Raw genomic sequence first — 13,749 nt, forward strand, 5'->3', positions numbered from 1 at the left:
CTGTACAGGACTTTGGTTAGGTCACATTTGGAGTACTGTGTGCAGTTCTGGTCGCCTCACTATAGGAAAGATGTGGAAGCTTTGCGGAGGGTGCAGAGAAGATTTACCAGGATGTTGCCTGGAATGGAGAATAGGTCGTACGAGGATAGGTTGAGAGTGCTAGGCCTTTTCTCATTGGAACGGTGAAGGATGAGGGGTGACTTGATAGAGGTTTTTAAGATGATCAGAGGAATAGATAGAGTAGACGGTCAGAAACTTTTTCCCCGGGTACAAGAGAGTGTTACAAGGGGACATAAATTTACGGTGAAGGGTGGAAGGTATAGGGGAGATGTCAGGGGTGGGTTCTTTACCCAGAGAGTGGTGGGGGCATGGAATGCACTGCCTGTGGGAGTGGTAGAGTCAGAATCTTTGGTGACCTTTAAGCAGCAATTGGATAGGTATATGGATGGGTGCTTAAGCTAGGACAAATGTTCGGCACAACATCGTGGGCCGAAGGGCCTGTTCTGTGCTGTATTGATCTATGTTCTATGTTCTATGTTTGAACCTTTACCCACTTCCACTCCAAATAAGCTATCAATTAAATCTTGGTTTGTGTGCTTCAAGCATCACAGCTGAGTGAATCGACATACAGGCCAAAGCATCTTCACTAATGGTAGCAGTTTGTGGTCATTTGGATTTTCACAAGCTGTCTTCATTTGCTTGGAGAACTAGGAAGTAGTAATCCAGACTCCAGCAAGGCTTTACGATGAGCTGTTTCCTTTGCGACATTGTGGTTTAACCATCTCAGTCGTTCCTGGGCATTCTGTAAGATGTTGTTCACAAGCACCACTCTCCGCCGGGCATTCAGCAACGTTTTAACATATGGGTCCAGGTCAAGTGACACTTTCTGGTCTTCATTAATCCTATACAATTCTGCTGAGAGATTGTCGATTTGTTCCCGAAGACCTAGGTGACTCTCCCTCACTCCCTGAACCTGATGATCCACCTCCTTCACGGTGGGTCTCAGCAGCTCCAGGAGACCTCCCGACAGGAGGCTTCTCCTTGACACCGAACCACTACTACCCACCTCGGGCATCGCCATCACCCGCAATGCCCGCCGGGCTACACTCCTGGTCTTATCTGTCAGCCAAGCCTCCCTGTTTGGTTATTCTATGAGGTCCTTCTGGCTGACCTCATTACAATCACTACACCCCTGACTACCCACATCAAGATTCTCTGCTGTCTTGAAGGTCACTGGAAATGAAGTGGCACTGATTCCCTAAACTATATCCTTCATATAAAAATTATCATTTTCTGCAACATTAGACTGCTACTGTGATATTATCTTTTCCCTAACTTTTAACTTTATTTATTTCCCTTTCTCAGTATTCTACTGGATGAAGAAGGGCACATTAAGTTAACTGGTGAGTGACAAAAAAACAGGATACCCAATGATTTATCACTCAAACTGCTAGAAGTAGATTGCTAATTCTCCACCAAATGTTGCAAACACTACATTTTCTAACTTTGTTTTCAACTTTCTCTTGCTGTATTACACAGTGTTCTACAGTATCTTTATTCGGCAAACACCTAACCTGTGTGTCATGTGCTTTCTGTCTTCATGCTGTACAACAGACTTTTGTCTTTTGGATGAGGCTTTAAACCAATGCCATATTTGCGTTCTCAAATTGAAATGAATGATTCTCACGGCACTATTTTATGAAAGAGTAATGGAGCTCTCACCTGAATGCTCCTCCATCAAGCTCCTCCTTCAGCACTTTCCACATTTGTCACCTCTACCCCCTGGAATACAAGGGCAACAAATGCATGAGAACACCATCCCCTGCAGGTTCCCATCCAAGCCACACACCATTCTGGCTTGAAAATATATCACCATTCCAAAAGGCATATAAAATAGGAGCAGGAATGGGACATATGAGCCTGCTCTGCTATTCAGTGTGATCATTGCTAATGATTCAAATCAGTACTCTGTTCCCACATTCTACCCATGCCATTTAGCCCTAAAAATTATATCTAACTCCTTGAAAACATTCAATGCTTTGACCTCAACCTCTTTCTGTAGAAGAGCCTTCCACATTCCTTCACTGTTGCAAAATCTCAAAACTTCCTTCCTAATTGTATTGTGGGTGTCTCTAAAGTCTAAGGACTTGCGCAATTCAAGAAGGCAGCTCCCCACCACCTTCTTCAGTGTACTTAAGGATAGATAATAGTTTCTTGTCAGGAACCCTTCCATCCCACAGGTGAATATAAAAACAAAATTTCCCTCACAGCCATGCCTCCCTTATTTATGCAATATTCAGCCCTTTACAATGTGTCATAATCTTTGGTTCTCTGATTCTGAACTGTAATCTGTTTACCTCCTTCTTAGCACCACTCTCAAACTCCTTCATTGCTTTTCCTTTAAAAGAAAGTTGTTCTGTACTATTGTTGGTTGTGATTTGTTTTTAAATTAAAGCTGATTAGTAGTGACGGTGTTGAAGTGAACTGTTGACTGTAGTAAGTGTGATTAAATTTGGTTGTACTACTCTTTTTTTAAGACTTTGGACTGAGCAAGGAAGCTGTTGACCATGAGAAGAAGGCCTATTCATTTTGTGGAACTGTTGAGTATATGGCTCCTGAGGTGGTTAATCGACGTGGCCATACACTTAGTGCTGACTGGTGGTCTTATGGTGTTTTAATGGTATGTATGTTTATTTAGTGCCATTGCTTACTGCTGTGTAATTTTACACTCTCAGCCCTCCCCGCTTTCCTTAAATTATATTTCAATCTAATATCTACAAGTCGCAAGGACACTTTAACTAAATGGTGATGAAGTTTATCTTTGGCAACTTAGTACATCACTCAAATATTACCAGGAGACCTGTGACATAAGGTGAAATTGAGAAAGTGGCATCTCAAATCCATTTCTATCACTTGAATTCCACTAGTGCTTAATGCAATTCTCAAGTTTCCAAACTTGGTTTCTTTTGGTGAACATGAAGGCTGCTCAATATTTATACATGTTGTTTTTGTGAAGTGTGTACTTTTTTTTTGTTATGTGGAGTTTAATGTTTAACTTCTGATCTTGTTTGAAATGTTTCTGTTTGTCCCCTGTTTCTTGGCAGTTTGAGATGTTGACTGGTTCCCTGCCATTCCAAGGGAAGGATAGAAAAGAGACGATGACACTCATTTTAAAGTAAGACAATTGTCTGGCTTAATGTTGGTGGTATCGCTGTAATTTAGCTTGCTGCTGTTACATGTTCTACAATGATAAATTGTTAAGGTAGATCTAGTGAGGAAAGAACTAATCTGTTAATAAGAAATATTCTCTTCATTCAAGTCAACTATTGAACCCTTTAATGCATAGGACAAGATGAACCATCGAGTTTCTTCTGCCTAATCCAAGAATTGAATATAAATTCTCTGCTTCTTGTACCCTTCTACTTGTTTGTGTCAGCATCACAGACCAATACCCATATTCTGCTAACATTTCCGAATGTGGTTAACAGTGTGATAATGACCAAATAATCTATTTATTGGGATGTTGTTTACGGATAGATTTTAGCCAGGACAGTGGAGAAATATTTCCTTTACTCTTCTTCAACTAGTGCCATCAGACCTTTTATATCCAAGCAAGCAGAAGGGACCTTAGTTTAACATTTCAACTGAAAGATTATCACTCTGACAGACCAGTCCTCCCCCAATCCTGCATTACAAAGTCAGTCCCAATTTTCTTGTGCATAAGCACTACTGAGGGACTTCAACCCAAAGCCTTGTGATTAAGAGGCCAGAGTACTGCCTACTGAACCACAACGGACCCTCAATCCTTCATACCTAGATTTCACATTGCTGCTTTAACAAAGTAAAACAGCTTATTTCAGAATTACCAAGTTGAACTATCTCCTATGCCAATCTGTTTTAGACATTCAAAAAAGATAAAGCAAGCTCTATATGATCCAGTATGATTTCTGACTTTGGGCAATTAAATTATTGAGTGATCATAATTGAAATATCAGCATAGTGTTTTCAAGTGGCATCTTTGATTTTTGTTGTGTGCCATTAGTGTATGTTAAATAGCTCAGTGACACCTGCTTACACAAATCTGTTTTATACATTGGCCTTCTCAAAAATTATTGTAGCATGAAAATTCCATTAGTGATCCTAGATTGTTATTGTTCATGTCAAAGTAAAGCATTATCTAGAACAGAAAACTATAAAGTTAGAAGTTCTTTAATTAATTCATTGATGCATTAAGTACAAATTCTGTTATGTTTGGATTTTTCATGGTTATTATGGAGGAAAGTCTCTGGAAGGTTCAGATGTATATAGTATTTAACTGTATGCAAATTCTTTTTCTAGGGCTAAATTGGGAATGCCTCAATTCTTGAGTCCTGAAGCCCAAAGTTTGTTACGAGCACTTTTCAAGAGAAATCCTGCCAACAGACTAGGTAACCATTGGACTGGACTTGGCTGATTGGGCTACTGAACAGATGCTGATCACAGATGAGTTTAAATCTGATGTTGAACACAAATTCTCTTGTTTCTCTGCTATTAAGTGGCATTTGCTTGGCAATAATCAGCTGATTAACACTAAATTTGGGTTCCTCCCAGGCCTCTCAGCTCCTGACCTCTTTACAGCCTACAATGTCCACTCCAAGTTCCACACTACCCTGATTCAGAACGATATTGCCAATCCCTTCACTGTAACAATTAGGACTCAGCAATATTGTAAATGCTGGTCCAGCCAGTGACATCCATATTGAATGAACAAATTCATGAAATTTAAACATTCAGTGAATTTGAGTGATCTCATACAATAAACTCAGAATGTTAGTATATTCAGAAACAGAAAGCAGTGACAAAGGCAAATGTTAAGTTTTCTTTTGCAAATGAACTGGAGCACAGAAATATAAAGTCTGTTTACAATTGTGAAGTTTTGATCTCCTTACCTGAGGATGGATATAGTTGACTTGAAAGTAGTTCAAGTGAGATAAAACTTGCCTCCTTTTGTATTCTAATTTTCTTTGAGAGGCAAGCGTTTTGACCTTTTTGATTACTGTGGACCAGTTATGTTTATTTGGTTACCCTAAAATCTTCTCTTGTCCACAATTCCAAATTTCTTGGCATTAAAAATAACCATTATATCTTTTTTGGATTTAAAGTGATTAAAGTCATGCTTCCCAAATTGGACTCCATATACCACATTTTACCCACTTGATTAAGTTGCCTATATTCTTTTCCAACATTTGTCCCTGTCTAGACAACTTCTATGTTCCTTCTATTTCAGTTCATCTGAAAGCCTCAATATATAACTCTATTCCTTCACACAATTTGTATTTATGCAGCACTATTAACAAAGTAAAGTGCCCAAAACTACTACTAAAATTGAACAAAATGTGACTCTGGGCCATTTTAGACATTTGAACAGATGACCAAAAACACGATCAAAGTGATATGTTTTAAGGATCATTAAAAAATGAAAGAGAGTCAAATAAATTTAGGGAAGCAATTCCAGAGTTTAGAATCTTGACAGCTGAAGGACCGGCTAACAATACTCGAACAATTCAGCCATTGAATGTGGTGGAAGAAGGCAGTAATTCTTCAATTAAAAGTAAATGAGGTAGATTTAATTCTGGTAAAGTTTTGGAGTGTATTATATGCAGCGATTGAGAAATGATATATATGGTAAGTTTTGTGTGCCTGGCAAGAACCATAAATGCGTAATTTCCAAAGCAAGGGGTTGGAGGTGCATGTTAGACAGATTTAAGGTGAGTTGAACATGAGGAAGGAAAACTGTGAGGGTGCTAGTTGCCTCCACTTGATAACAGGAACCCCAGGAAGAAGTTCCTCTTTCACTAGTTAGCAGTACACTCAAGAATAATACTTGAAACAAAAGTGGAAACTTTAATCATGTGTGGTGAGATGAGGCCCATAAGCGTATATTATTTGCTCTCTTAAGGACCTTAATTGAGCCATCAGCAACCAATTCATTTGATGGCCCTCCTATTTGCAGGGAGCCCTAAAATCAGACCAATGTTTTGGGTGGATAATATTGAGTTTGTTAGATTATGATCGATGAAGGACCATGAACCTGAAATATTGGAGCATTAAAGAAGTGTACTGACAGTTGACCATTATAACTTTACATGTTTTTGTTTTTAGGAGCTGGCGTGGATGGTGTAGAGGAAATCAAGCGTCAACCATTCTTCACAAACATAGATTGGAATGTAAGTGCCAATACTTAATGGTGAAATTCAGACAAAATCTCTTCTATAATTTCTGAAGCCATTGATTGGACATGGAAAAATAAAATTGCTAGTTTTTCCAGTTCAGGGATTCTTTTTAACTCACTTATAGGATCTGGGTATGGCTAGCTGGATCAGGATTTATTGCCCACCTCACCTTTGGGTGGTACGGTGACTCAGTGGTTAGCACTGCTGCCTCACAGGGTCCCAGGTTTGATTCCAGCTCAGGTGACTGTCTGTGTGGAATATGCACATTCTCCCTGTGTCTGCATGGGTTTCCTCCAGGTGCTCCAGTTTCCTCCCACAGTCCAAAGATGTACAGGTCAGGTGAATTGGCCATGCTAAATTGACCATAGTGTTAGGTGCATTAGTCAAAGGGAAGTAAATCTGGGTTGGTTACTCTTCGGAGGGTCGGTGTGGACTTGTTGGGCCGAAGGGCCAGTTTCTACATTATAGGGAATCTAATCTAATCAGTTGCTTCTAAAGAGATGGTGATGAGCGTCCTTCTTAAACTATTACAATCTAATTTTGCAATAAAGGCACCTGAAGTGCACAGCCAAGTGAAATGCTCTATTTGAGGGCTACCCTATTATTTTCTACAGCACAATATGTATGTAATCTTGAAACGATCACTTCAGAACGATACTTTTAATTACTTCATAAAATGAGTGTATGTGAGATGACCAAAATGTGTTGACAATGCCTTATTTCGTTTGAGTAGGTATTGATGAACTGCTGTCTTGCGCTGTTCTTGTCCATCTAGTGCAGGTATACCCGTATCACTGATGAGGATTCTGATCCAGCAACAGTGAAGAGAAATCAATATAGTTCATTGTCATAATGGTATGTGGCTTTGAGGGGTCTTTGCAGATAACGGTGTTCTCTAGCATGTGTTATATGATCTTTCTAGGTGTTAGCATTTGTGGGTTTGAAAGGGACTGTTAACACTGAGCCAGTGATGGAGGAACGAATATATAAGGTGGTGGATGGAGTGACAAATCAAGTGGGTTGATTTGTCCTTGATGCTGTTGAACTTCCTGAGTGGTTTTGGAGTTGCATTGATTTCAGACAAGTGGAGAACATTCAATCACACTCCTCACTTATGTTTTATAATAGTGGACAGGCTTGGGGAGTTGAGAGGTGACCCACTCTTGTAGCTACTATACTTGTACGGCTGGTCCACTTAACAATCTGATCACTGGCAACCCCGGATGCTGATGGAGGGGTACTCGGTAATGATGATACTTATAAATGTCATGGGGAGATGGTTTGATTCTCTCATTGAAGATGACCATTGCCTGGTTCTTGTGTAACATGAAGTTTAATTGCTACTTACCAGCCAAATCCTGCCTATCCAAGTCTGATTGCATATGAACACTAACTGGGACAGTATCTGAGGAGTAAAAGTCAAAATTGCTGGAATTAAAAAAACCTGGCAGGTTTGGCAGCATTTGTGAAGAGAAACCAGAATTACCGTTTTGGGTCCAATGACCTTTACTCAGAAGAAACATGGCTCAGGGATGGTCAGGACTGGGAGCTTAATGTTTCAGGGTCTAGATGCTATAGGAAGGATAGAAAGAGATGCAAGAGAAGAAGGGGAGTGGCATTTTTGGTTAGGGATAACATTACGGCTGTACTTAGGGAGGATATTCTCGGGATTATGTCTAGTGAAGTTATTTAGGTGGAACTGAGAAATAAAGAGGGAATGATCACCTTATTGGGATTGTACTATAGACCCTCAATAGTCAGCGGGAAATTGAGAAGCAAATTTCTGTTGGAATGTCAGGGGATTTTAACTTTCCAACATAGACTGGGACTGCCACAGTGTTAAAGGCTTAGATGGAAAAGAATTTGTTAATTGTGTGCAAGAAAATTTTCTTTTTCAGTATATGGATGTACCAACTAGAAAAGGAGCAAAACTTTACTTTATTTTGGGAAATAAGGCAGGTCTGATGACTCAGATATCATTGGGGAGCACTCTGGAGCAGTGATCAAATTTTTATTAGTTTTAAAATGGTTGTGGAAAAGGATAGATATGATATAAAAGTTAAATTTCTAAATTAGAGGAGAGCCAATTTTGACTACATGAGGTAGGAACTTTCAAAACTTGGTTAGGAGGGACTGTTTGCAAATATCGGGACGGCTCTAAATTGGAAGGCCTTCAAAAATGGAATAACAAGAGTCCAGAGACAGTATATTCCGGTTGGTATGAAGAGTAGGTACAGGGAATGTTGGATGACTGGAGAAAACGAGGCTCTGATCAAGAGAAAAAAGAAGGCATATGTCAGGTGTAGACAGCTGGGATTGAGTGGATCCCTGGAAGGGTATGAGGGCAAAACAGAGAATCCAAAGAGATTCTGCAAATACATTAAAGACAAAGAGTAACTAGGCAGAGAATAGGGTCCCTTAAAGATCAACAAGGCCACTTATGTCTGGAACTGTAGAAGATGGATGAAATACTAAAGAAGTATTTAGCATCAGTGTTACTGTGGAGAAGGATATGGAACGGGAGCACTTGTAGAAATAAATAATGATAGCCTGAAAAGTGTCCATATTACAGAAAAGGAGGTGTTGGATGTCTTAAAATGCATAAAGGCGGATAAATCCCAGGAACCTGATCAGGTGCACCCAGAACTTTGTGGGAAGCTAAGGAAGTGCTTGGTGGGCCCTTTGATGAGGTATCTGTATCATCGATAGACACAGGTGAGGTGCTAGAGGACTGGAAGTTGGCTAATGTGGTGCCATTATTTAAGAAAGATAGTAAGGAAAAGCCAGGGAACTATAGATCAGTGACCGTGAAATCAGTGGTGGATAAGTTGTTGGAAGTGATTCTGAGGGACATGATTTACATATATTTCGAAAGGCAGGGACTGATTAGAGATAGTAAACATGGCTTTGTGCATGGAAAATCATGTCTCACTAACTTAATCAAGTTTTTTGAAGAAGTGATGAAGAAGATTGATGAAGACAGAGCAGTAGACGTTGTCTATATGGATTTCAGCAAGGCGTTTAACACAGCTGTGCATGGTAGACTGGTTAGCAAAGTAAGTTCACGTGGAATACATGGAGAACTAGCCATTTGGATACAAAATTGACTTTAAGGTAGAAGACAGAGGGTGGTGGTGGAGGGTTCTTTTTCAGATTGGAGACCTGTGACCAGCAATGTGTCACAAGGATCGGTGTTAGATCTGCTGCTCTTTATCATTTATATAAATGATTTGGATGTGAACATAGGAGTTATCGTTAGTAAGTTTGCAGATGACACCAAAATTGGTGGTGTAGTGGACAGCGCAGAATGTTACCTGAGAATAACACGGGACCTTGATCAGATGGGCCAATGGGCCGAGGATTGGCAGATAGAGTTTGATTTAGATAAATGTGAGGTACTACATTTTGGAAGGGCAAATTAGAGCAGGACTTATACACTTAATGGCAAGATCCTGGGGAGTGTTGCTGAACAAAGTGACCTTGGAGTGCAGGTTCATATTTCCTTGAAAGTGGAGTCACAGGTAGATAGGATAGTGAAGAAGGTGTTTTGTGTGCTTGCCTTCATTGGTCAATGCATTGAGAATAGGAGTTGGCAGTCAAGAGTGCAGTGCTGGAAAAGCACAGCAGGTCAGGCAGCATCCAAGGAACAAGAAAATCAATGTTTTGGGCAAAAGCTCTTCATCATGCCTGAAACTTCGATTTCCTGCTCCTCTGATGCTGCTTGACCTGCTGAGCTTTTCCAGCATCACACTTGACTCTAATCTCCAGCATCTGCAATACTCACTTTTGCCTATAGGAGTTGGGAGGTCATGTTGCAGCTATACAGGCCACTTTTGGAGTACCTCGTTTGGTTCTGTTCTCCCTCCCATAGGAAGGATGTTGTGAAACTTGAAAGGATTTAGAAAAAGTTTACAAGGATGTTGCCAGGGTTAGAGGTTTGAGCTATAAGGAGAGTCTGAATAGGCTGGCGCTATTTTCCCTTCCATTTTCGGTTAGATTCACACATGTATTGGGACACAATTTTAACCCTTTCACCACAGGATGTTGCCAGGGTTAGAGGTTTGAGCTATAAGGAGAGTCTGAATAGGCTGGCGCTATTTTCCCTGGAGCATCAGAGGCTGATTTGGGGGGGTGGGGTATTGGTGAAGGTGTTGACCTTATAAAGAATCATCAAACCATGAGGGGCATTTATAGGGTGTATAGCCAAGTGATGGGGGAGTCCAAAACTAAGGGCATAGGTTTATATTGAGAGAGGCACGATTTCTCAACACCATTTTCTCACTTTCTCCCCATAAGCTTTGATCCCTTTAACAATCAAGAACTTCTTTATCTCTGTCTTAAATGTACTCAATGACCTGGCCTCCATAGATTCACCACTTCTCTGGGTGAAGAAATTTCTCTTAATCTCCATTCTAAAGGGTCTTCCATTTATTCTAAACCTCTGCCCTTGGGTCCTAGTCTGTCTTGCTGATGGAAACATCTTGTCAACGTCCACTCTATCCAGGCCATTCAATATTCTGTAAAATTCAATTAGATCCTCCCTCATTCTCTAAACTCAGTTGAGTATAGAGCCAGAGTCCTCAAACATTCCTAATATGTTAAGCCTTTCATTCCTGGGTTTATCTTGTGAACCTATTCTGGACCTGCTCTAGGGGCAGTACATTCTTCTGAGATATGGGGCCCAAAATTGCTCATAGTATTCTAAATGTGGTCTGACCAGAGCATTATAAAACCTCAGGAGTACGTCCCTACTTCTATATTTTTGTCCTCGTGAAATAAATGCCAACATTGCATTTGCTTTCCTAACTACTGACTCAACCTGTAAGTTTACCTTATGAGAATCTGGACTAGGACTCCCAAGTTCCTTTGCACTTTAGATTTCTGAATTGTCTCCCTATTTAGAAAATAGTCTACGCCTCTATTCTCCCTACCAAAGTGCATGACTTCACACTTTCCCACATTGTATTCCATCAGTCACTTCCTTGCCCACTCTCCCAATCTGTATAAATTCTTCATCAGCGTCCGCACCTCCTCAGTACTACCTTTCCCTCCACCTATCTTTTTATCATCTGCAAACGTTTTGCACAGAGGGTGGTGAATGTATGGAATGAGCTGCCAGAGGAAGTAGTGGGGGCTGGTACAATTACAACATTTAAAAGGCATCTGAATGGATAGGAAAGGTTTGGACAGATATGATTAATTTAGGATATCTAGTTGGCATGGACGAGTTGGACTGAAGGGTCTGCTTCCATGCTGTACAGCTCTATGTGTCCCCTCAGCCATCATTGATGGGCTGAATGGCCTAATATTTGCTTTTACATTTTATGGTCTACTACACCTCAACAAAAATCAATGTGGAAAGTGGGCTTGATTGCTGTGATTGATTAGAGTTGAATTCATAATCCAGTACTGAATACAGAACTTGATGTGTTTGCCACATCGTGATCCTTCTATCTCCAGTTAACCAGTGTAAAGCTGGGACTGCTTTTGAAACCACCATTCTCATGTTAAACCATTGCCATTCTCATTGACTGTGTAGTGCAATTAGAAGGCATTTGTATCCAAGCAACTGGCTGTGGTGGAATACTTTCCTGGATCATGAACGTGTTTCTTAAAGTCAGAATGTCATATTTCAGCACAACTGCTTAATAGCAACTGGGAGAGAGGTAAGCTTGGTTGACATCAAGTCCAATCAAATGGTAAACTAATATTTTGACTACTGAGAGTAACTAATAGGTCTTTCAGGAGTTAACCACCCTGGAACAGTCATTTGATTTCCATTTTATTTTCATTTTAGTTAAAGGTAATATCTTAATTTCAGTGGTGAGCACTTGAATACATAACTTGTGATTCACTGACAATGCATAGTATGGCAGGATGTAATAAAATTCAGTAATATATTTCAGTGGAAGTTATTCTGCCCAAAAATCACTGGGAAATCACAATCATTTTGAGTGAGTATATTGTTTAGACAATGGTGGCTGATAGTAACTGCTCTTGGTGGCATCTCCCTCTCACCTGCAGCCACCTCTCAGCATTAATTTAATACACATTTACTGTAAACTTGCCAACTGACACTTTAAGAAACCCAGTGGTTTGTGTTTATTGCATATGGAGCTGTTTGAAAATTGTGAGTAAGCTTCCTTCATTTCTGATAAAATTAGTTCTCAGAAATGGCACAATGGTTTATAATTTTGCCCTTTTCAAGCCTGACTTCTGGTTTCTTACAATTACGAACTGATGAAACAGAAACTTCCTATCTAACAATTGGGAAGGTTCCAAACAAAGGAAGTTGTGGCAGTTATTTTAGTGCATGTATGTGGGCCTGTGAGCCAAAATAACATGTAACTTGGCATACATTTTCTCATTCAAAGACAATAAGATCAGCTAGAGTGGAAAAATTAAACTTCTATACCCATACTGATGGGGACAGGAACATTGTTGATGCAGAGGGAATGATATCCAACATCTGATTAGTACTACATCTGAATTGGAAGTGCTTGATGAGGAAAGTTTGCCTTGCATGTTGCATCTAATTATTGTTTCATATGTTTAGGAAAATGTAGATTGGGCTTCGCTGTGTATGAATGGATTCATGACTTGGGAATTTGTGGTAGAAAAGTGTGGAATTTACTTGAATTTGACTATGCTTTCCTTTCATGGATGTGCTTAGTGCTTCGGCACTGAGTGCCAGCAGAGTAAGTGGATTCCACTCTTCACCCAAAGCCATAAATATCTAGCGAAACATTTAATGAGAATAATAAGTCAGGACAGTAATGATTTGCAGCATTTAAAATAGTTTCTTATGCTTCTAGAAACTCTACCGAAGGGAACTGAAGCCACCATTCAAACCAGCTGTGGCCAGGCCAGATGATACCTTTTATTTTGACCCTGAGTTTACAGAACGGACACCTAAAGGTTTGTACTGAACACATGGGGAAATGTGAAACCAAATTGAATGTGGTGATTAAAATCTGTTCCATCAAATTTTTCAAAATTGAAAATGAGGGTTAAAATGTCAAGCCAAATGCTTTTCCAACATCAAGATGTGAAATTACTAAATTCTGTGATCTGTTTCTTAAACATTAAAATGCTTGTGGTTTTGTTCACTCATCTATTGCACTCTGACCTCAAAGAGAATATGTATGGATGAAACTGCTTCAAAAAGATGTGACGTGTGTTCAATGCCTCCCCAAAGAAACAGGATCTTGCAGTACAAGGAATCATTCAGTATGGTAATACATCCTATTGATTGATACAATCTATCAAGCCCATAACACACAAAATGACACAGAATTTTACTTATTCGAAAAGTTTCTCATTTCCTGGGCTGAGGATTGTGACTATCATTGGATAAATGCCTCATGAATGGCAATTTCTGTTCATTTGCTAATCTGAATTGGAGTTTTCTATAGGTGAGCCTCAAGGTAATACAATAACAACTTCAATTTATATATAGTAGCTTTGACATAACTAAATGTCCCAAGGCACTTCAAAGGACAAGCATCGAGCCACATAAAGTGACATTGAGGTTGAT

At 39.8% G+C, this 13,749-nt stretch overlaps 1 protein-coding gene across 8 annotated transcripts in view; it reads left to right on the plus strand.

Moving 5' to 3' along the window:
* The window catches only part of LOC122563584 (ribosomal protein S6 kinase 2 alpha-like), a 214,021-nt gene that overhangs the window by 150,237 nt on the left and 50,035 nt on the right, over positions 1-13,749 (plus strand). For all 8 annotated transcript variants that reach the window (XM_043717500.1, XM_043717501.1, XM_043717494.1 and 5 more), the window contains 6 exons: positions 1,366-1,403; positions 2,538-2,680; positions 3,105-3,175; positions 4,339-4,427; positions 6,142-6,206; positions 13,028-13,130. In XM_043717500.1, coding sequence (XP_043573435.1) covers positions 1,366-1,403; positions 2,538-2,680; positions 3,105-3,175; positions 4,339-4,427; positions 6,142-6,206; positions 13,028-13,130 — 509 coding nt within the window. The remainder of the gene's footprint in view (positions 1-1,365; positions 1,404-2,537; positions 2,681-3,104; positions 3,176-4,338; positions 4,428-6,141; positions 6,207-13,027; positions 13,131-13,749) is intronic.

The sequence above is a fragment of the Chiloscyllium plagiosum genome, chromosome 27 (assembly GCF_004010195.1).
Source record: "Chiloscyllium plagiosum isolate BGI_BamShark_2017 chromosome 27, ASM401019v2, whole genome shotgun sequence".
NCBI classification, from domain to species: Eukaryota; Metazoa; Chordata; class Chondrichthyes; order Orectolobiformes; family Hemiscylliidae; genus Chiloscyllium; species Chiloscyllium plagiosum.